The sequence below is a fragment of the Buceros rhinoceros genome, unplaced genomic scaffold (genome assembly GCF_000710305.1).
Source record: "Buceros rhinoceros silvestris isolate BGI_N320 unplaced genomic scaffold, ASM71030v1 scaffold182, whole genome shotgun sequence".
Lineage (NCBI taxonomy): Eukaryota > Metazoa > Chordata > Aves > Bucerotiformes > Bucerotidae > Buceros > Buceros rhinoceros.
Genome location: NW_010396910.1, coordinates 38,775 through 55,914, shown reverse-complemented (window position 1 = coordinate 55,914; position 17,140 = coordinate 38,775). Strand labels below are relative to the sequence as shown.

General features: G+C 42.9%; 1 protein-coding gene across 1 annotated transcript in view; it reads left to right on the top strand.

The window, feature by feature from the left end:
- The first annotated feature begins 3,737 nt into the window (after positions 1-3,737).
- ISX (intestine-specific homeobox) overlaps positions 3,738-17,140 on the top strand; it is a 24,706-nt gene continuing 11,303 nt past the window's right edge. Inside the window, exon 1 of the mRNA XM_010146018.1 lies at positions 3,738-3,888. Within this exon, the coding sequence (XP_010144320.1) occupies positions 3,738-3,888 (151 nt within the window). The remainder of the gene's footprint in view (positions 3,889-17,140) is intronic.

Sequence of the window (17,140 nt, the reverse complement as noted above, 5' to 3'; positions counted from 1 at the left end):
GTAACAAATGAGAGTCATCTGCATTTCCAGGTCAAGCAGAAATGTAAAAATATCCCCAAATTACCCTATGAAAGCCATCATATTAGAACTTGTCAGAAAAATAACTTCTTCATTCTTTGGCAATTTAGAAGAAAATATTTTCTTGTTTTGAACATAAATACTTCGCTAAATTTCAGCAACTCAGTCATTTGAAAGAGGGGGTCAACTGAAATATTTTAATTTGCAAAATGTTCATTTGCATTTCAAGCTTCTATTTTTTGCCACTTATCTTTATTTTAACATAATACAAATCACAGTAATTCCAAACTAGCAGTCATAACAAAGAAAGTGTTCCTTTTTTTGTAGTCAACAAAATAGTAATTATCACTATTTTTCCATTTTTTTATTTAAACTATATTTAAATGTTCGAGTCTTTTGGTATTACTTTAACATTTTTGTATCAAATCTGCATTTTTTTCTGAAGAAACTTTTGTACACAAAGCATGGGATTTATGCATCATTACACTGCTGATTTCTAATCTCCTTTCAAGAGTTGTCACTTACTTGTCCTATTTCCTACTTTAGTGCTTGTCGTGTTTTTCTCTGTAGGAGAACAAAAGTATTTTTCTCAGTTGGCATTGCCTTCGATTTTAATAAAAAGAACAATACAATAAGACAGAATAAATATAAAGCCTTCACAAGGAAGCTTTCAAGTTGTAAATTTGCATGTGCACATCTCATTTAAACACACTCAAAAAATCAACTTGTCCCTGCGAGCAGAAGGGAAGTTTAAAGTCAGAGACTATGACAGAAAAGTTATACAAACATGCACAGTTTGATTTTGCAACACGGGGCTACAGCATTGTCTCAGCAGGCGCCTACACAGAGCGAGTTGATGGCACTGGAGACAAGCAGCGCATACTCTCTGAATACAGAGGTCCTCTGGTTTCACTTGATACGTGTTGTCAGAGTGATCATTGAATAAACGTGTTTTACTGAGATGAAAACTTGCAGTGTGCCTGTCTCAGCTTTCTTTTGTTCAGAAAATTTTTAATGTGGAGGAACACGTATTTCTTTAGGAGACAGTGTGAGCGTTCATAGAGTCAAAACTGTCAGAAGGCTACATTTCTTCCTTTCAAAATGGTGTGTATTTAACTCAGAAAAAATGGCGCACAGAGGAGGGATAGGAGGTGTAGTTTTTGCCCAGAGTCTCTAGGCTAATTTACCCAGGCAACGACCTCCAAAGATAGAGTCTTCTCATAATAACTGTTGGGACCTATTAGACCTTCCCGTGAAATCCTGCTCCTCCTCCATCTGCAGCGAGAAATTAGCTCCTCGAACACAAAGAGGCTTTAATAACAAACCAAAGCCAAAGCTTTCCACAGCAAAGGAAAATGTGTCTTTTCTTGGGCTTCACTTGGCAACTGAAGCAGACAAATCCATGAGCTTCGCTCCTGGACCTACACAGAGCCTTTGGAAAAATGGACAGCAGAAGAGGCTTAAAAAACAGGGCCTCCTGGTACCTAGAGCTGGTTGCTCTGTGCCTAGAAGCTTTCAGATAAAAGGTAGCACAGTAAATATCAGACAGTCCAGACACTGCCATATGTGCTAAATTAATACTCTGAAGGCTGGGTCAAGGGCATTCAACTCCTGGCATCCGAGCAGTGTGTAAGATTTGGAACCATTACTCTGTAGGAAGACAGCAAAAGCAGAAGTGTCCCCTTTTTTAGTACCTGAGGCAAGCTGAGTAACGAAATAAGGCATCTGTAAAAGAATGCACCAGATTTCTCCTTGTGTTTTCTCATGGATTTTGAATAAGGAATCACGAGGAAAAAGGGAACCCTGCTGTTAAATAGGTGGTTATCATCCAGGGTGTAAATTCAAATAATCTCTCTTTTCCTTCCCTTTGCATAGAGATGACATGCTCACATCTTCTCAGCCCATAAATTACACACTTTCTCATTCTGCCTAAGCAGAGAAGGTGAAGACACCCCTCTTTGTGTGCCCAGCCAGAACTGCAGGCACTGGCAGCAAAGCACGAGAGGACAGCTTGACCAGACTGGCATCCCCCTGCACACATCGATTGAAACAGCAAGGTGATCTCTGCTTACAGAGAAAGCCACAAGTCCTTTTGCACCCACGCAACAGCTGCCGCCTCATCACACAATCAGGAAGGCATGAGAATCTCCTTTACACAAACAGCTCCATCGAGCCACTGGGCAGAGGAATTCAAAGGCAACAAAAAAAAGCACTTCCCGCTCTCTACCCCAGGCATTTCATTAGTGTGAAAGACTTGCTTGTCTACCCTGTCACCTGGGGAAAAGCTAACTAATGAAATCAGATAATTAAGTATTCTTCATCATGACTGGCTGCACCATTTTTTACCTCTTTCATTGCTCTTTTCCCTACTGTCCCACTGCTTTTCCAGTATCTCGAATCTGGAAAAAGCCGAAAGCCTTTCATCTTATCAGGTGAGGTTTATTGCCCCCTGGTTACACAGTAATTTTGGTCTCGTTCCACGAAGAGGTCATATGGTATGATATCAGCTCAAGAACTGTCAGTTCATTGGACAAATAAGGCAGGGCCTGCCAATACAATTATAAGAGTCTGATAAGGAAGGTGCAGAGGAGAACCAGCGGGAGGGGGAGACATAACCATAGCAATTTAAAAGGTGAGGGGCGATCCCAGAAGAAAGGAAGAAATGCCAGTGGGGCCAGGAAGAGGGAAGGAACCAGAGTGTATATAACCATGCATTCTACCCAAAATAAAAGTTAGGAAGAAGGTAGAAGTGGCTCTGGAGAGGAATCGCTGGTATTTATCTTCATTATCTGGGAAATCTTCTCTCCCTGAAGTGGACAGCTGACTGGAAGGTGCAAGCAACTGGTGGGATGATTATCAAGCTGTCTGGCCTCAGGAGAGAAAGAAAATAATGTTTTATCTTTAGAGTATAGGTGGGGGTAGAGGGGAGTAATTCCTATTCCTAAGCATGTTGCAAGGGCCATCTCTTTTTCTCTTGTGACTGATAAGATGGGACGATGTTGAAAAGCACCTGTTTGGAAAGTTCAAAGGATTTCCAGAGTAGAAGAAAAGAGAATCTGAACCAGTGCTGATGGCTTGGGGGGATAGCTGAAGGATAACCTGAGAATTGCTTCTGAGGGAGGCTGCCATGTGTGGCTCCTTCTTGTATGCAAGAGAAGTTCACAGGGCGTCTCTCTTCCTAGTAAACGGCATGAGGGACAGGTATTCATCCTGCTGATTGTTTTCTTAACTCCATAACAATACAAATCCAGTGGGCTTGTCACAGATTTCAGCCTGAGAGCAGGAAAGAAGGATAACTGCCCCGCAAACAGGATTTGCCAACAAGAAGCGGCCCTTCCCAGGGCATTTTCTTGCCTCGGTCTGCAAGGAGCACACCTCCTCCTGGGACAGCCACGTGACTGTTCAGAGCTCTGCGAATCTGACCTGGCCGGGCACGTTCGGCACTGGGTGGGGTTGGTGAGACTTTTGGCCCCCACTTCTAGTGCTGTCTTCCCCAGACACGGGGGTGCAGGTTGTGGTCCCAAGCTGATCAGCAGAGAGGAGCAGGCGTGTGTGCTCACTCGTGAATCGCCTTTGTTTCTCCTCCTGACACTCCTGCAGGTTGGCCAGGCACGGGTGGGGAGAGACACGCACCTTTCCAGCTGCATGTTTCTTGTGGTGCACCAAGAGCTGGGAGAGCAGGAGAGGACTCTCTGCGCTGTGTTCGCTCTGGCAGGAAGATGATGGACCCGCAAGTGTGTGCCAGCGAGGGAAAGCCCAGTCTGTCCTTTTCCATTGAGGAAATCTTAAAGAAACCTTCTGCCCGCATCACCCGAAGTAACTACTCTGAGAAACCCCCAGCCCTGAAAGCAGGATCGCCACTGGGTTTTGGTAAGTACCGGTCATAACACTTAATGAAAACGCTCCTTTCTTCTTCACCCCCAAATCTGTCCTGACTGATTGTGTAGAATTTCTGTTCTTTAGTTTTTGTAGGAAACTGGGATTTCCCTAATCAGGTACAAATCATTCATTATATAAACAAAAATAATCTTTAAAAAATAATTTGCTTTCAACCTTGCTGCTGGTTCTGCTGCCAGTCTCTGGTGGGATTTTGTACATTATGAAGCCCTGGTGTCATTGGAGCGGTGGGTGTGTAACCTGAACATTTATTGCAGGTATCTCTCATCAGTAACAGTGAGAAATACAACGTCCTGGTGTCTTTCCCTTTAAAAACCAATACTACCTTTATTTTTTAAAAAAAAGAAAAAAAAAAGCCTGTCATAAAGCAGGACACGCATTCAAACTCAGGAAGCTAGCCTAAAATAGCTTCAGCTTAATGAAGTTGTTGGTTTCACTTCTATCAAGAGTTGTCTGTTGCCTGGCATTGCAGCCAAATCTCATATCAGTACCATTTTGTGATAAATCTGACCACTCACCCTCAAGCAGGAAAAATGGTCTGGAAGCGTAATGGTAGCTAAGGAGTATTAGAATGCAATTGCTGGAACAAGAAAAGAGAAAGCATTTGTGTTTAATCATTTCTTCTTATCATTATGGACAGTCGGTCCTTTCATGGACTAAATAAAACCAGCTAGTAGAAAACCAGCATTACTTCAATCTTAGCAAACCAGCAAGTGCATTAGCCTTTTTGACTTCAGTTTCCTCAGTTTAGTTACTTTGGCCTTGAGAGAACTTTTACCCCCACAGAAATTGTCTTTCTTCTTCCTTAAACAAAGATCAATGGGAAACATTTTCTGGATTTAGTATTTCTTCTTTTTTAATCTATATCTTCCATGAAAAGGGGATGTTTTATGTGTACATACACATCCACTTAACTGACAAATTACCTGTAGTTTTGACGGAAAATATTTACTCACCTCTCACTCAACTGCTTTCAACAAAGCTTAATGCTAGACTTCATTTTTCATAACAGAGATCCTTTCATGGATCAGGACCCCATTTCCCATGGCACTGGATGAACCACCAGAGAGAGTCTTTTTCCAAAAATGCAGCAGTCCAAGTAACCATTGCTTATGCACATAGTTTCAGCTTTTTTTGTGTGTCCAAATTGATACTGACCTGACTGGAAAGCAAACAAGACCAAAATCTGGAAGGAAACTACTACAGTGAAGAGAGCACCACACTCACTGGTGTAATGTTAGTCACCAGTTGGGGTCAAGCCCAGTCACACTGTCTCTCAGCCATGATTTGCACGAGACGTTTACTTTCTTGTTCACGTCTGACACAGGGTAACTTCAGTCACTTTGTACAGAGCTTGTTTCCTGACGATGGGGCAAAGCCAGCCCTCAACATATCCCACAGCCATGGGAGCCTTAAGCATTGGAGTTGAGGGTACAACTGCTGCCTTTGTGCCAGTACCTACAGCTTTGCACGGAAACATCTGTATGGGGAAGAGGGATAGTGTGCTGCTGAATTTTCACAGAACCATAGGATAATTGAGGCTGGATGGGACCTCTTCAAGTTATCTGGAAGTCCAGCCTGCTGCTCAAAGAAAGGGCAGCTTCAAAGATAGAAAAAGTTGCTGAAAACCACAGCTAGTGTTGTTTGTCTGTTTCACCATTGGTTTAGGGGTTTCTTAAAGCTGCCCGTACAGCTAGGACCTGAACAACAGCAGATCCAGGCCATGTTTCAAATATGGTCCTGAAACAAGCAAGAACTTCATCATTTGTAGGGGTGGACAAGGATATAGCTGATGCTGGAGCAAGTGAAATAGGGCCCATGTGCTGAAAGAGCCTAGGTGCTAGGTTGTGAAGGGGTGGGGGAAGTGCTGGTGTAAGCTCTGTGGGAGTGAGTTTTTGTGAGCTGAAAGTCCTTTCTAGAGGGCCTGTGGCAGGCACTTTGTGCCACTGGATCTAAATGGAGACAGATAACACCACTGAAAATGAAGTCAGTGCTGTTCATAGCATGGACCATAGAACTGCATTTTTACAACACAAGACTCTTCTCTGGGAACACAGAAGCGTGGCACAGACAGGACCTTTTTATATTAAGTCTGGTTTACAATCAATATGTTGAAGCCTTGTTTCACTGCGTGCCTTGGCTAAGCATGCCATTCCAAGGCACGAGGTCTGACAAATCCATATGCAGAACATGGTGGGTTCCCAGGATTGCACTACTGTGCTGCCAGTACTGTCTCATCCCAAATTACTCCACATGAGAGTACAGTCAGTATTTCACCTTGAAAGCAATGCAGGCAGAACAGCCAGGCCTTGCCTTCGACTTCACTTCATCACCCAGCCAGAGAGAGACTGTCCTGCAGCAAGAGAACATAGTGACTCTTCCCTCCCCTGCTAGAAAGCAAGGTTGGATTACTATACTTAAGGCAATGTGAAATGTTGACTCGTGAAAATGGTACATACACATGAAATTTCACTTAACTGCCACTGGAGCTGGGGAAACAGGAAAGCTGTAGAAATATTCTAAGATGTTGTTGTATGTTGCTTTTGCAATTGATCAAGGATGTTTAAAAAAGAGAATTAAAATGAAACATTTTCACTGTTGGTTTCTTACTAACACCAGAGAGATACCTGAGCTTATTACCCTTTGCTTTCCCAGCAGAGCAGCTGATTTTTTCAGATAAGGTTTATTTATTTCAGTAGTGCAATACCCTGTGCTGTACATCTTGGGATGATTGCTGCATTTCATCAAAGTCATTCAACTTCATGACATATAACACTGACATTAAACAAACTGTGCAAATAGTCAGCCATATCTAATTTGGCTCAGTCCTGGCCAAGGTCAGGGAACTGAAATGATCTAGGGAACTTCTTGGGTATGCCAGAATGGGACACAAATACAGGTGCTTTCCCAGAACAGTTCAGCAGCAAAGAAGGAAGTACTACAGGTCACGGGTGAGTTTTATCTTGTTGTTTTAAGAACGTTTTCCACATCCCATATGGTATGTATCTGAGCCAAACCGTGATTCATATAAGAGCAAGAACTGGCACCACACACATACTCATGGCTACCGTAAGGTAAGTATCCAGGCCAAAAAATGATCATCCAGCTCATCTGCTGATTTAGGCACTCTAGGTACCAAGATTACACTTGTCCTGAAGTCTAAATCTAGTGATTAAGAGCTAAGAAGATGGGTAGGACCAGAAGATGTACAATGTCGGAAATGAGAGACATATAGACAAAGCTTATCCTGGAGTCCTTTCCCAAGAAAACCCAGGGTTGTTGGACCAGATGACTTCCAGAAGTTGCATCTGACCTAAAATATTCTATGATTGTTGTGGTGCATAGTGCCAGCCTCTCACGGAAACCTGGGGCAGGATTTGATCATGTATGAGAAGATCTCTAGGCCTCACTCCTAAGTTCACAGATCTTTGTGGATATAATTCCAGTGGGACTTGGAATAAGGAATGTGCATTCTTCCCAGGTTCCACAACTTCCAGTTGCAGTATTAGCCATTTGTGAGTTTACTGCACAAACACAACTACTAGATGACCTGGAGCAGCAGCTGTTGATCTGAAGTCTCCTGAAATTTTTTAATTTTTGGAAGACTCTTACCAAGTAAAAATAGGACTAGTGAGCAAAAAGATATTTTAGTATTCAGCCTACGCTTTCCCTCTCTTCTTTTTGTCACAGTGCCTAGAAAGGGTAACCACGGCCTTTGCAAGGAATGCAAATAAACACCCAGCAAGTGCTGATCCCCTCCCCAGTGCCAACGCTTTAATTTTAAACAGAGAAAAATAGTAAGCCTATTTCAGAAGAAATCGTTTTGAAATCCCTGAGGACTTGATTTCAATGTGCTTGAAAATACATCTGAAATAACTGTTCATTACTCCCCCGGTTTCTGCCAGTGAGGTTCCACCAACAGGAGGTCCTTTATCAAGTCAAGGAGAGCTTGGGATGAGGATGTTAATCCTGGGAAACTAACAGTAAAAGCAGTAACAGATACAGTAATTTTGTCATTCTGCCTGTGTTATGCCTCATTATGTTAAGGATATGAAAATTAATAGGAATACAACTGCCACTTCACACTCAAATGTCAATATGGTGATTGTTTATTTCACCCTTAGCAACACTCCACCCAGCTTTATTGCAAAAGAGGAAACAGCTGAAGGAATACACCTGAACAGATACCACCTGGCCAATACCACCAATTGACCCCACCTATTGCAAGGGAAAACAATCCACCTGAAAAAAAAAGAAAAAACCAAAAAGGTATAGAAGGAAAAGAAAAACAGCATAATAAAAAGCTGCTTGCACTTCTCATTCACAGAAACTTCCTTGTTCAGAGCCTTAGTAGGACCCTAAAATCACGAGCCTTATGCTTACAACAGGTCTTTCTCTCCGGTGATTACACAAAAAGGCTTAAATGGAACTTAGGCTATCTGAAATAACCACCTGCTTCCAAAAAGAAATGTTATTATCTTGCCTGAAATTTCCTATCCTTTCCTAAGCAATCAAAAGTCAAGCCAAAAAGACCATTTTGAGCCACAAGTCCAAGTAATTTCTGTGCATGATAGTAACTAATACCTCATGTTGTGCGAGACTGAAATGTCATTGCCATACCTGGGGTGGGGGGTGGTGGTGAGGGGTGGTGGTGGTGAGGGGTGGTGATGGTGGAAGAAAAGAAAAGAAAACTTAATTCCCTGGAGAAAATCTTATGCCATACCAATTCATGGGTATTTTTCAGAGCTCTCTGCTGGAGTCATACGAACATGCACCAAAAAATACTGGCTGACCTGAAGAGCTGCCACTTCAGACAGCCTCCTTGCTTGTTCAGGACAACAAGCAATGTTGTAATGCAAACGGGACTACTCCTGTTTGCACATAACTCTCAGATATCTGCTTTTAAACTCAGTATCATCTATCTTAAATCTTATTCTCCAGAAAACTTCCTTGATTTTTCCAGCCTCTCTATAAGGTTCATGCCACTCTAACTTGCTTCTTTTATCTCAATACATCCTCCCATCCCTTTTTACTAGTTCACAGAGGCACTGCTATTTTCCCATCTGTCCAGGACAGTCTTCCATTCCCTCCCTTTTTTGTCTCCCTCAGCCTGTAATTATTCTATCTGTGCTCATACGTAAGTTGTGCTTGTTAGTGGGGTATGTGAACATCTCAGAGAAAAATTTGGGGGAGGAAAGCTGTGTATTAAGAACAAAAACGTCAAAAATATAATTTAGAAAATGCCAGTGTCATTCTTAGAAAGCTTTAATTGCTGCCCATTAGAGCACCTTGTCCATATTGCCTTACGTTATTTATTACTGCAGGATACAAGCACCATCAATTCTCTTACATATTCGCTTTTTGCAGCATCACCTCTATGAAGGAAGTGTCCTTAATTTAGGAATGGGGGATTGAGATAGAAATCCTGGGCCAAGAACCTGTGTCAATACTGATATCTTCTACGTTCTTGAGGAAATTATTTAACCCCAGCCCTCTGCTGGTGACCACTCTCAGGTCTCTCCTCCTTTATACCACAAATATTGTTCAAAACCTCACCTGTTTTCTTACCAGAAAACTCAAACCTAGTTGATCCTAAAGGAATTTAATTAGTCCCATTTTGCACAATGTGCCTCAAACACAGTGGTGAACCTCATACCAGGTTTTTAACAACAGCATGGCTGGAAACATGAAATTGTGTTTTGAAGTTTACCCGAAGATTTGTGATAATTTAAAAAGATAACATTTGAACAATCATCCTTTATTGACTTGAAGCTTTGGCTGATTTCCAGAGCTCTTGTAACTGCATTTCCTTCACGTCAGTGTCAGCCCTCTGTAAAATTCCTATTGTGTGATCTTTCACTGAGGGCAGAATTGGGCACGCACTTTGTCTCCAGATGTTGTAACTATCATTGCTCTAAAGCTGGTTACAAATAGAACTTGTTATTTGTTCAGAAAGTAAAACTCTGACAAGTCTATAAAGTTAGGTGCTTTGCCAGTGTTAGATATTGCACCAGAAGTAAAATATATATTAAAAAATTTAATTTCTTCCAGTACAACCTGTTGAGGTTCACACCTGCTGCTATTTAGATACGAGAGGGAAGAGGGGAGCAGCCACAGGTGCTAGACGTGGTGGCTGCTCAAGAGTGCAGTCCATTATTGCATTATGATTTTAATGTTCTTTGGTGGTAATAGCAGACAAATTGGTGCTGTCACATTAGGGTCACAGTAACCACGGAACCCAAGCTAACCTTATGGCTGCACTTAGTGAAAATGGGCCAATATGCAGTTCTCTTATGTTTGTCCTGTCAACAAGAGTGTGCAGATGATTTCATGAAGATGAGTTGTCTGACAGTTCCTCCCTAGATATCACCAGTGTCATCTGTCACAAAAGCAGATGGGAAACCTTGACAGCCCAGGCAAAGGCTGACATTAGAACTATCCAATGTCTAAATCTGAGTGGCAGGTAGCTCAGATGTGAAAGAAAGAACAAACAGACCTGAATCAGGGAAGACACTGACCTTTAGCCTGTTCGCTGTCCCACCTTCCTACAGGGTAGATGCACCTACAGGCACATTTAAGAAAGGACCAGACTTTTAAAAGCATTTGGCATCTAGCAAATTCCACAGTGAACTTGCTGACAGATTTTCAGGGAACTCCACATCTACTGTACTTCTGAGTTCTTTAGAAAAGTCAGCCACCAGTCTGGATACTGACAGGGAAGCTGAGCTTTCTTGATCATTTTGTTGTGTCTCCTTACTTCTGCAGTACTTTTTTGAACATGTCTCACAAGGACCATTGAAAGTTTTAAGGTGGAAGAAAGCAGAGAACAGGCTAGATTTTGGGGTCAAATTCATCAGGATAACGCCCCTGCAACACAGGATCATCTTGGCATTGATGCAGAGCACAGAAGGATTATGGTCATTCTAAATACAAACAGGTTTGAATGGCAGAGTCTCTAGATCATACTTCTTTTCTTCACACAAACTGGAAGATGCAATGAACAATGGTTGCTTTATTCAAAGTTGTCTTGTGCTGTGTCCTTCACAGATTCCAGCAGCAGGAGTCAGTTAGGCTGTGACTTACCTTCAGCCAAAATGCTTCTTCCTGCCACATGTGCTACACCCATGGCCAAGGTAAAGAAAGTGAAGGCAGCTCACTGCAGGAGAGACACTGACACCCCAGCATCCTTCCTGGGTGAGGACACAGGATGCAAACACTTGGAATGCAAAAGAAAATATGAGGAAGAGGAAGATCAGTTATGCAATTTCCCAGTTGAGCTTCCACTGCATGGTGAGTGCCTCTATACTCAATTTTCTCCCAGACTACACAGTTATCTTACAATGACGTACACAGAAATATCTAGAAAGAGATGTCACGAATATTTCTACTGCTAAGCTCCTGGCTGAGTCACAGAGATGGTGCTTCAGTCTCCCCATCGAAAATATGGAGATTGACCCTCTGAGCTAAAGATTTAGCTCAGGCCTGCCAACCCTACCAATTTTAGTGATAGGGACCACTTTGTGTGTTTATTGCCCTCCTACTTGGGGTGGTGATCTATGGAGTTACTATGTTCAGCACCCTCATGCCCCAGGTTGTGCAATGCCCATTTCCTGGGTGTAAATGGGCCTTGCACAACCCAGGGACTGAGGCTGCTGAACACGCCAAATCAGCTCAGTGTGTTCTGTACACCTTGGACCCACTGTACAGGTGATGAGGAGGTCATCAGCTCCTGCACGGGCAAACTCTCAATGTGCAATAGGTCAGGCATGCAGGATGTATCAGGCACGATTTTCAAGGTCTGGATATTGGTAGGTCTGTTAATTTCATTAATTGTGAGCACTGGTAAACAGCAGTCTATCTCTTTGCCAAAGCAAAGGACAATACAAAAATACTTTCCCAACATGTTGCACAGAGACTTTAAACTAAGCAGGATGCAAGGTACCTGACCAAGTTCCTAACAGACAGGCTGCAATATATTAGTAGCATGTCACACGAATTGTTTTAAGTTCTTTGAGTTTTAGGAAAGGTTAATACAGATGAACATACTACGCTCCAGAAAACAAGTTCTCAGTAGTAGCAATACGGTGTTTCCTGCATAGTCTGTTATTATTCACTCCTTTCTGGAAAAAAAAAAAAGAAAAAAAAAGCAATCTTAAGTAAGTCCATTGAAGACTCCTAATGAGTTTGTGTGACTACAGATACAGGGTTACTCATGCGGCTTCACTGAGGTGCACACATCTTCCTCAGCCCATAGCCTCCAAGCTGGCAGAGGAAATACTTTTGTGAAATACATTTGAAAGAAAAGCCTTGTCTGTGCTGCTGCTATGATATACACAAGTCTTGTGACAAGCTGCTGTCACCTCCTCCTGCACAAGACGATGTCTGTCTTTATATAGAGAGAAGCCTTGCAAGGTAACCAGATATTCTAGCCTACCTCTGCTCTGTAAGCTGCACACAGCTGATGGCAGCAGGGCAAAATCACATTGCCTCCTTGCAGAAGCACCAGAGCTGGCACTCAGAGTCACCTGTGAGAGCTGAAAAAGAGTGTATTTCATGTGCGAAGGAGTCCCCAGCTACAGGGATCACACTGGAGCTGGGAGGTGGCTTTCTGAGGGTGACAGAGGAGGGAAGTGGCTGTCCTGACTCAGCACTTAGCCTTATTGACCAGCTCAGCAGTTGGTACCAGACTCATCATTGGAGTGGGAAGCATGTAATTATCTGCACAAAACTGAGCCCAGCTGAGCAGGCCCTTTCAACGGCAACTTATATTTTAAAGGCATTTTTTAAAAAATCCCTCTGTTCCCTGGTGGCAGTGGGGTTTTGAAACCAAGCAGAGGTTTAATGATCTGACATTTTCTAGGCTACTGGCTCCTGCAGTTGCTGAGCCTTTGATAGATACTGGCTGAAGGATGGGGGAGGATCCTAAAACACTGGACTGGCATTTTTCCCGTGATGCACAAATAATGTTTCATTCACACACTGTGTCAATTTTAGCAGAGAGCTGGAAGCCTGGGTTTAAAATCCTTTCCAGTATGATAAGCTCCAGCCTCCTTCCTCCACTTTATGTTGGGGGGAAGAGCTGGTGCCTCTTTTTCTCCTGCCTCTGGCTATGGCTCGAGTCACCTTTCCCAGACGAAGTCAGCAGCAGTGCCTGCAGGAGAGGTAGATTGCACCATCCCTGGAATCAAACTGTAATCCTTACCGTTCAAGCTGATAGCAAATTAACTACTGTTTCCACGCCTATCGACTCTGCAGTGCTTCAGACGTGCTTTTGGCATGGCAGCTATAGGCCAGTTATGGGTCCTCTAACAAGGCACCTGGACAGTGCCAAATGCCCATAGCATATGCCATACAGGTGTTCCCACGTCCTCCTTCACACCCACAACAAAGTTGCCTACAAGTGCCAAAGAGAATGGCACCAACCTGATGTGAAATACATCAGAAGTCCTTGGCTGGGTGTTCCCTCACCTCTTTCTCACAGCATGCCTCTATCTATATAAAACACCTGCATAATTTGTGAGGAAGGGCACTAGGCTGTGACTAAACACACACATCTGTATAGTTGTCAGGGAGCAGAAGAAATCAAGCGTGCTGTACAATCACCTTGGAGGCAGGAGGGCTGGTGTTTGTCTAGTGCTGCTTTGGATAGGAGCAGAAAGCTTATGAGGAGACTATGACAGTATGTCCTTCATGGGCAGGCGGTCTGAGATAGCAAGAGCAACCTGACTGTGACCCAGAGCATGAATTTGAAGCATATTTCCAGGAAGCCCTGTAACACTGTAGTGTTCCTAAAAATGTACATTTTCCACAAAACGGCTTCTTCAACTAAGTGGTTTAGAAATGTGGTGTCATTTAAACTAAGTAGATACATGTCCTTATCGCAAACCATTGCAGGATGCAATGCCTCTTGCACTTTGAACTTAGAGCTAAAAATGTACATTTTCCACAAAACGGCTTCTTCAACTAAGTGGTTTAGAAATGTGGTGTCATTTAAACTAAGTAGATACATGTCCTTATCGCAAACCATTGCAGGATGCAATGCCTCTTGCACTTTGAACTTAGAGCTGCATTGTAAGCAAAAAAAAAAAAAAAAAAAAAAAAAAAAAAAAAAAAGAGAGGAAAGCTCTCATATGCTAGAGGTATGCTGATGGTGGTGGCCTTTCGTTTTTCTAAGCCCCCATTTGGATTTGGAAGCCTTCATCGTGAATGTTTGGTGCTTTCACCTGTGGCCTTATGCACAAAAAGCTCAGCAGAACTTTTTCAGAAAACCTGGTTCTTGGGAAGCAGAGCTGGTAAAACCTGTTTTAGAAGGAGACCGTTCTGAGAGAGATCTTACCTTAGAGCTGGAGCCTGCTTGGGCCAGCTCTCTGAGAAGTGATTAGTTGCTGCTATTTTGCTATGTGCAACCACCATTGTTGCCAGTGTCTTCAAAACTTAAGCACAGGCAGATCAAACTCTTTTGCGTGTCAGTCAGCATCACAGCATCTTGTCCATGTAAATGCCCAAGTCAAATCCTGAGCTCCCACTTCCCTTTTAATTCCTTCTCTCTGCTCTGTGTGAGACACCCTTGGGACCTGACCAGTCCATGAGAGCCGAGCACTCTGTAGCCTGAGAGGATTACATGCCCTCGTCCCTGCTTGACCTAAGGCAGCTCCTGCTCGAGACTGCCACACACAAGATCCCAGCCTAGTCCAGATCCTCATGGGTAATTCTTTTGCAACGTCTTTTATACATTCTGGGTCTGAGTGTATGTATTTGTGTGTGCACGTGGTAACTGTTTACATCCAAAGGCAGTGGATGAGTGTGCCCAGCACTGCACGTGGGTATTGGTTCCACTCTGCTACAGTGAGGGAGCAGTCAGTGTCTCGGAGAGGCCAGATAATAGCATCACCTTAAGACACTGGCAAATACCCAGTCTTGTGGGACTTAGTCTCTGGGCAGTAAGTCAAGTACAAGGTAAATCAGGCTTTAGCTAATGGAGCTGGCTCCTGACTCCACCAGAAACTGGGGGTTTCAGACCATGGGGAAAACTGGAATATGTTATTTCCTCCAGCTCATGTTTTCATCATTCACTGTAGAGGAAGCTGCCATAAGGAGTCAGCATCACCCCAGATATTTCAAAATATAGCAAAGATCCTCTGTATATTGCTGACTGGGAGCTCAGGGATCTTTTTATTAATCTAATTGCTTTATTATTATGATAGCATCTTTGATCCCAAACCATATTGACAAATTCTGGTGGTGATTATCGTAAAGACAAGAAATACAGAGATTATCTCAGTTCTGTAGAACTTCCAATATAAGCCATGTCCCCTCTGTACTGATGCCAGTTGCAGTCGTCTTTAGCTTAATGTTTATGTCTTCTATGAAGCCATAAATTCATTTTTACTGTTCATTTGTGGACAATATGGTCAAATCCATGTACACCTGTGAAACGGCATGGTTTATCTCTCACAGAACAGTCTTTTCCCCAATATGCTGACTTATCCTAATGCATTTATGAAACACCCAAGACACGATGAAGCACTGTATAATCAAAATCCCAGATAAATATCGGCTGCCCAGAATATGCCAGTGGGACTGTGAGAAAGGGCACAAGCATTGCCCTGCAGAACAAAAGGAAGCAATTCTAAAGGAAAAGGAAAAGCAGGAGGAAAAACAATAAATGCCTATGTATAATTTTGCTGGCATTAGCTGTCTTACCAGTCTTCTGTTTATCAGTGTGAATTGTCCCTGCAGCACCGTGTCTCTGAAGTGCAGGATTCCTACATACGCTTAGAAATGCAGCAGACCATTAACCTTGTTTCGGTGGGTTTACCTGAGGCATTGTCAAGGCTGGTTCTTTGTTTTTCTCCCTCTTTGAAGACTGACTGTTAATATCTGTTTACCCCAGATATTAAATGAAAGGCATGAAACCTAAATTCTTTACTGCCACCCTTCAGACCCTGTTCACATAGAACTCCCACAGATACAAGCAGGCACTGAAGAAAAGAAAGCTGTCAGCAGTTTAGGGACTATCAGAAATTCTGTTTGTGTTATTTCTGCAGGTTCTTTGGGGGGTTGGGTTTTTTTTTTAGTTAAAGCAAATGTAATCATTCAATGCTTTCCTCAAGCAGCGTCTTCTTTCCTGGGAATTTTTAATCCAAAGGGTACGTTACACAGGGTCCAGAGGTTATTTTGTTCCTGCTAGTCAAATCTGTGTAATATGACCACTTGTAAATGTGGTGACACATCTGCATAAGTTTATTTCAAAGGTCTTATGAGAACTTATTTGCTTCTCCTAAATTTTCTGAGAACTTTTCATTACATCCCTGGGATTTAGTACTTTTGATTACTGTTCTTTGAAATTGAGGGCAGGCCTTTTACCTACTGTGTTAGCAATGCTGAAATGGGAAACAGCAGTGACTACATGCTAAAATAATGATGGACTCATGCTTTCTCGGAGGGAGTGCAGACTCTGAGGCAGGGATGTAAACCAGCACACCTGATTGGCGTCTAGAAGTTTGCAGGTACAAATAAATAGAAAGAGCAGGAATAAAGTAGAAAACAAGCTGTCTCTGTAACCTGCAATAAGCTCAGCTTTCTCCGTGGGCAAATGGCTGGTTTCTGACAAAGGTGGTCGACAAGAAAGCATGGGAAGAGTGGTGGAGAACCCATTTTTCTTGGTAAGAACTATTATTGAATTCAGCTGGCCGCTCCTTTTAAGGAGAAGTTTCATAACAGCTGAACACTCACAGAAAGTATGTTTCAAGCTTGAGATTTACCTCAATGGGGAAACTACACATATACCTACCCCAAATCCACTTTGACCTAAAGGAGTTCGTGAAGGTGCAGGTCATTTAGCCTAGGTACAGACCCGGTATCAGGTGATGGAAACTAACACACACCCCTGTCAGCTGGGGTCCCTTAAACCACGGCCTGCATGCTTCTTCCTCCAGATACTTCACTGACTGCAGGCTGTGCCAGTCACACACGCCACCGCTTCAGGGCAGCAGTAATTGTAAACACTGTCATTGTTTTGCTGGCAAATGGGAAGGGTTAAATTCATCAGGGGCTCAGGGTGATGGTGAGCACCATCCTCTGCAATGAACTGTCCACATGAGCGGTTTCATACGTACCATCTACTTCTTGCCAACTCCTCTGACAAGCAGACTAAGAAACTCTCCGGACTGCCACTGTATCGCTTGCTTAAGCAGGTTTTTAGCCTGGTATTTTTAGCATTCCT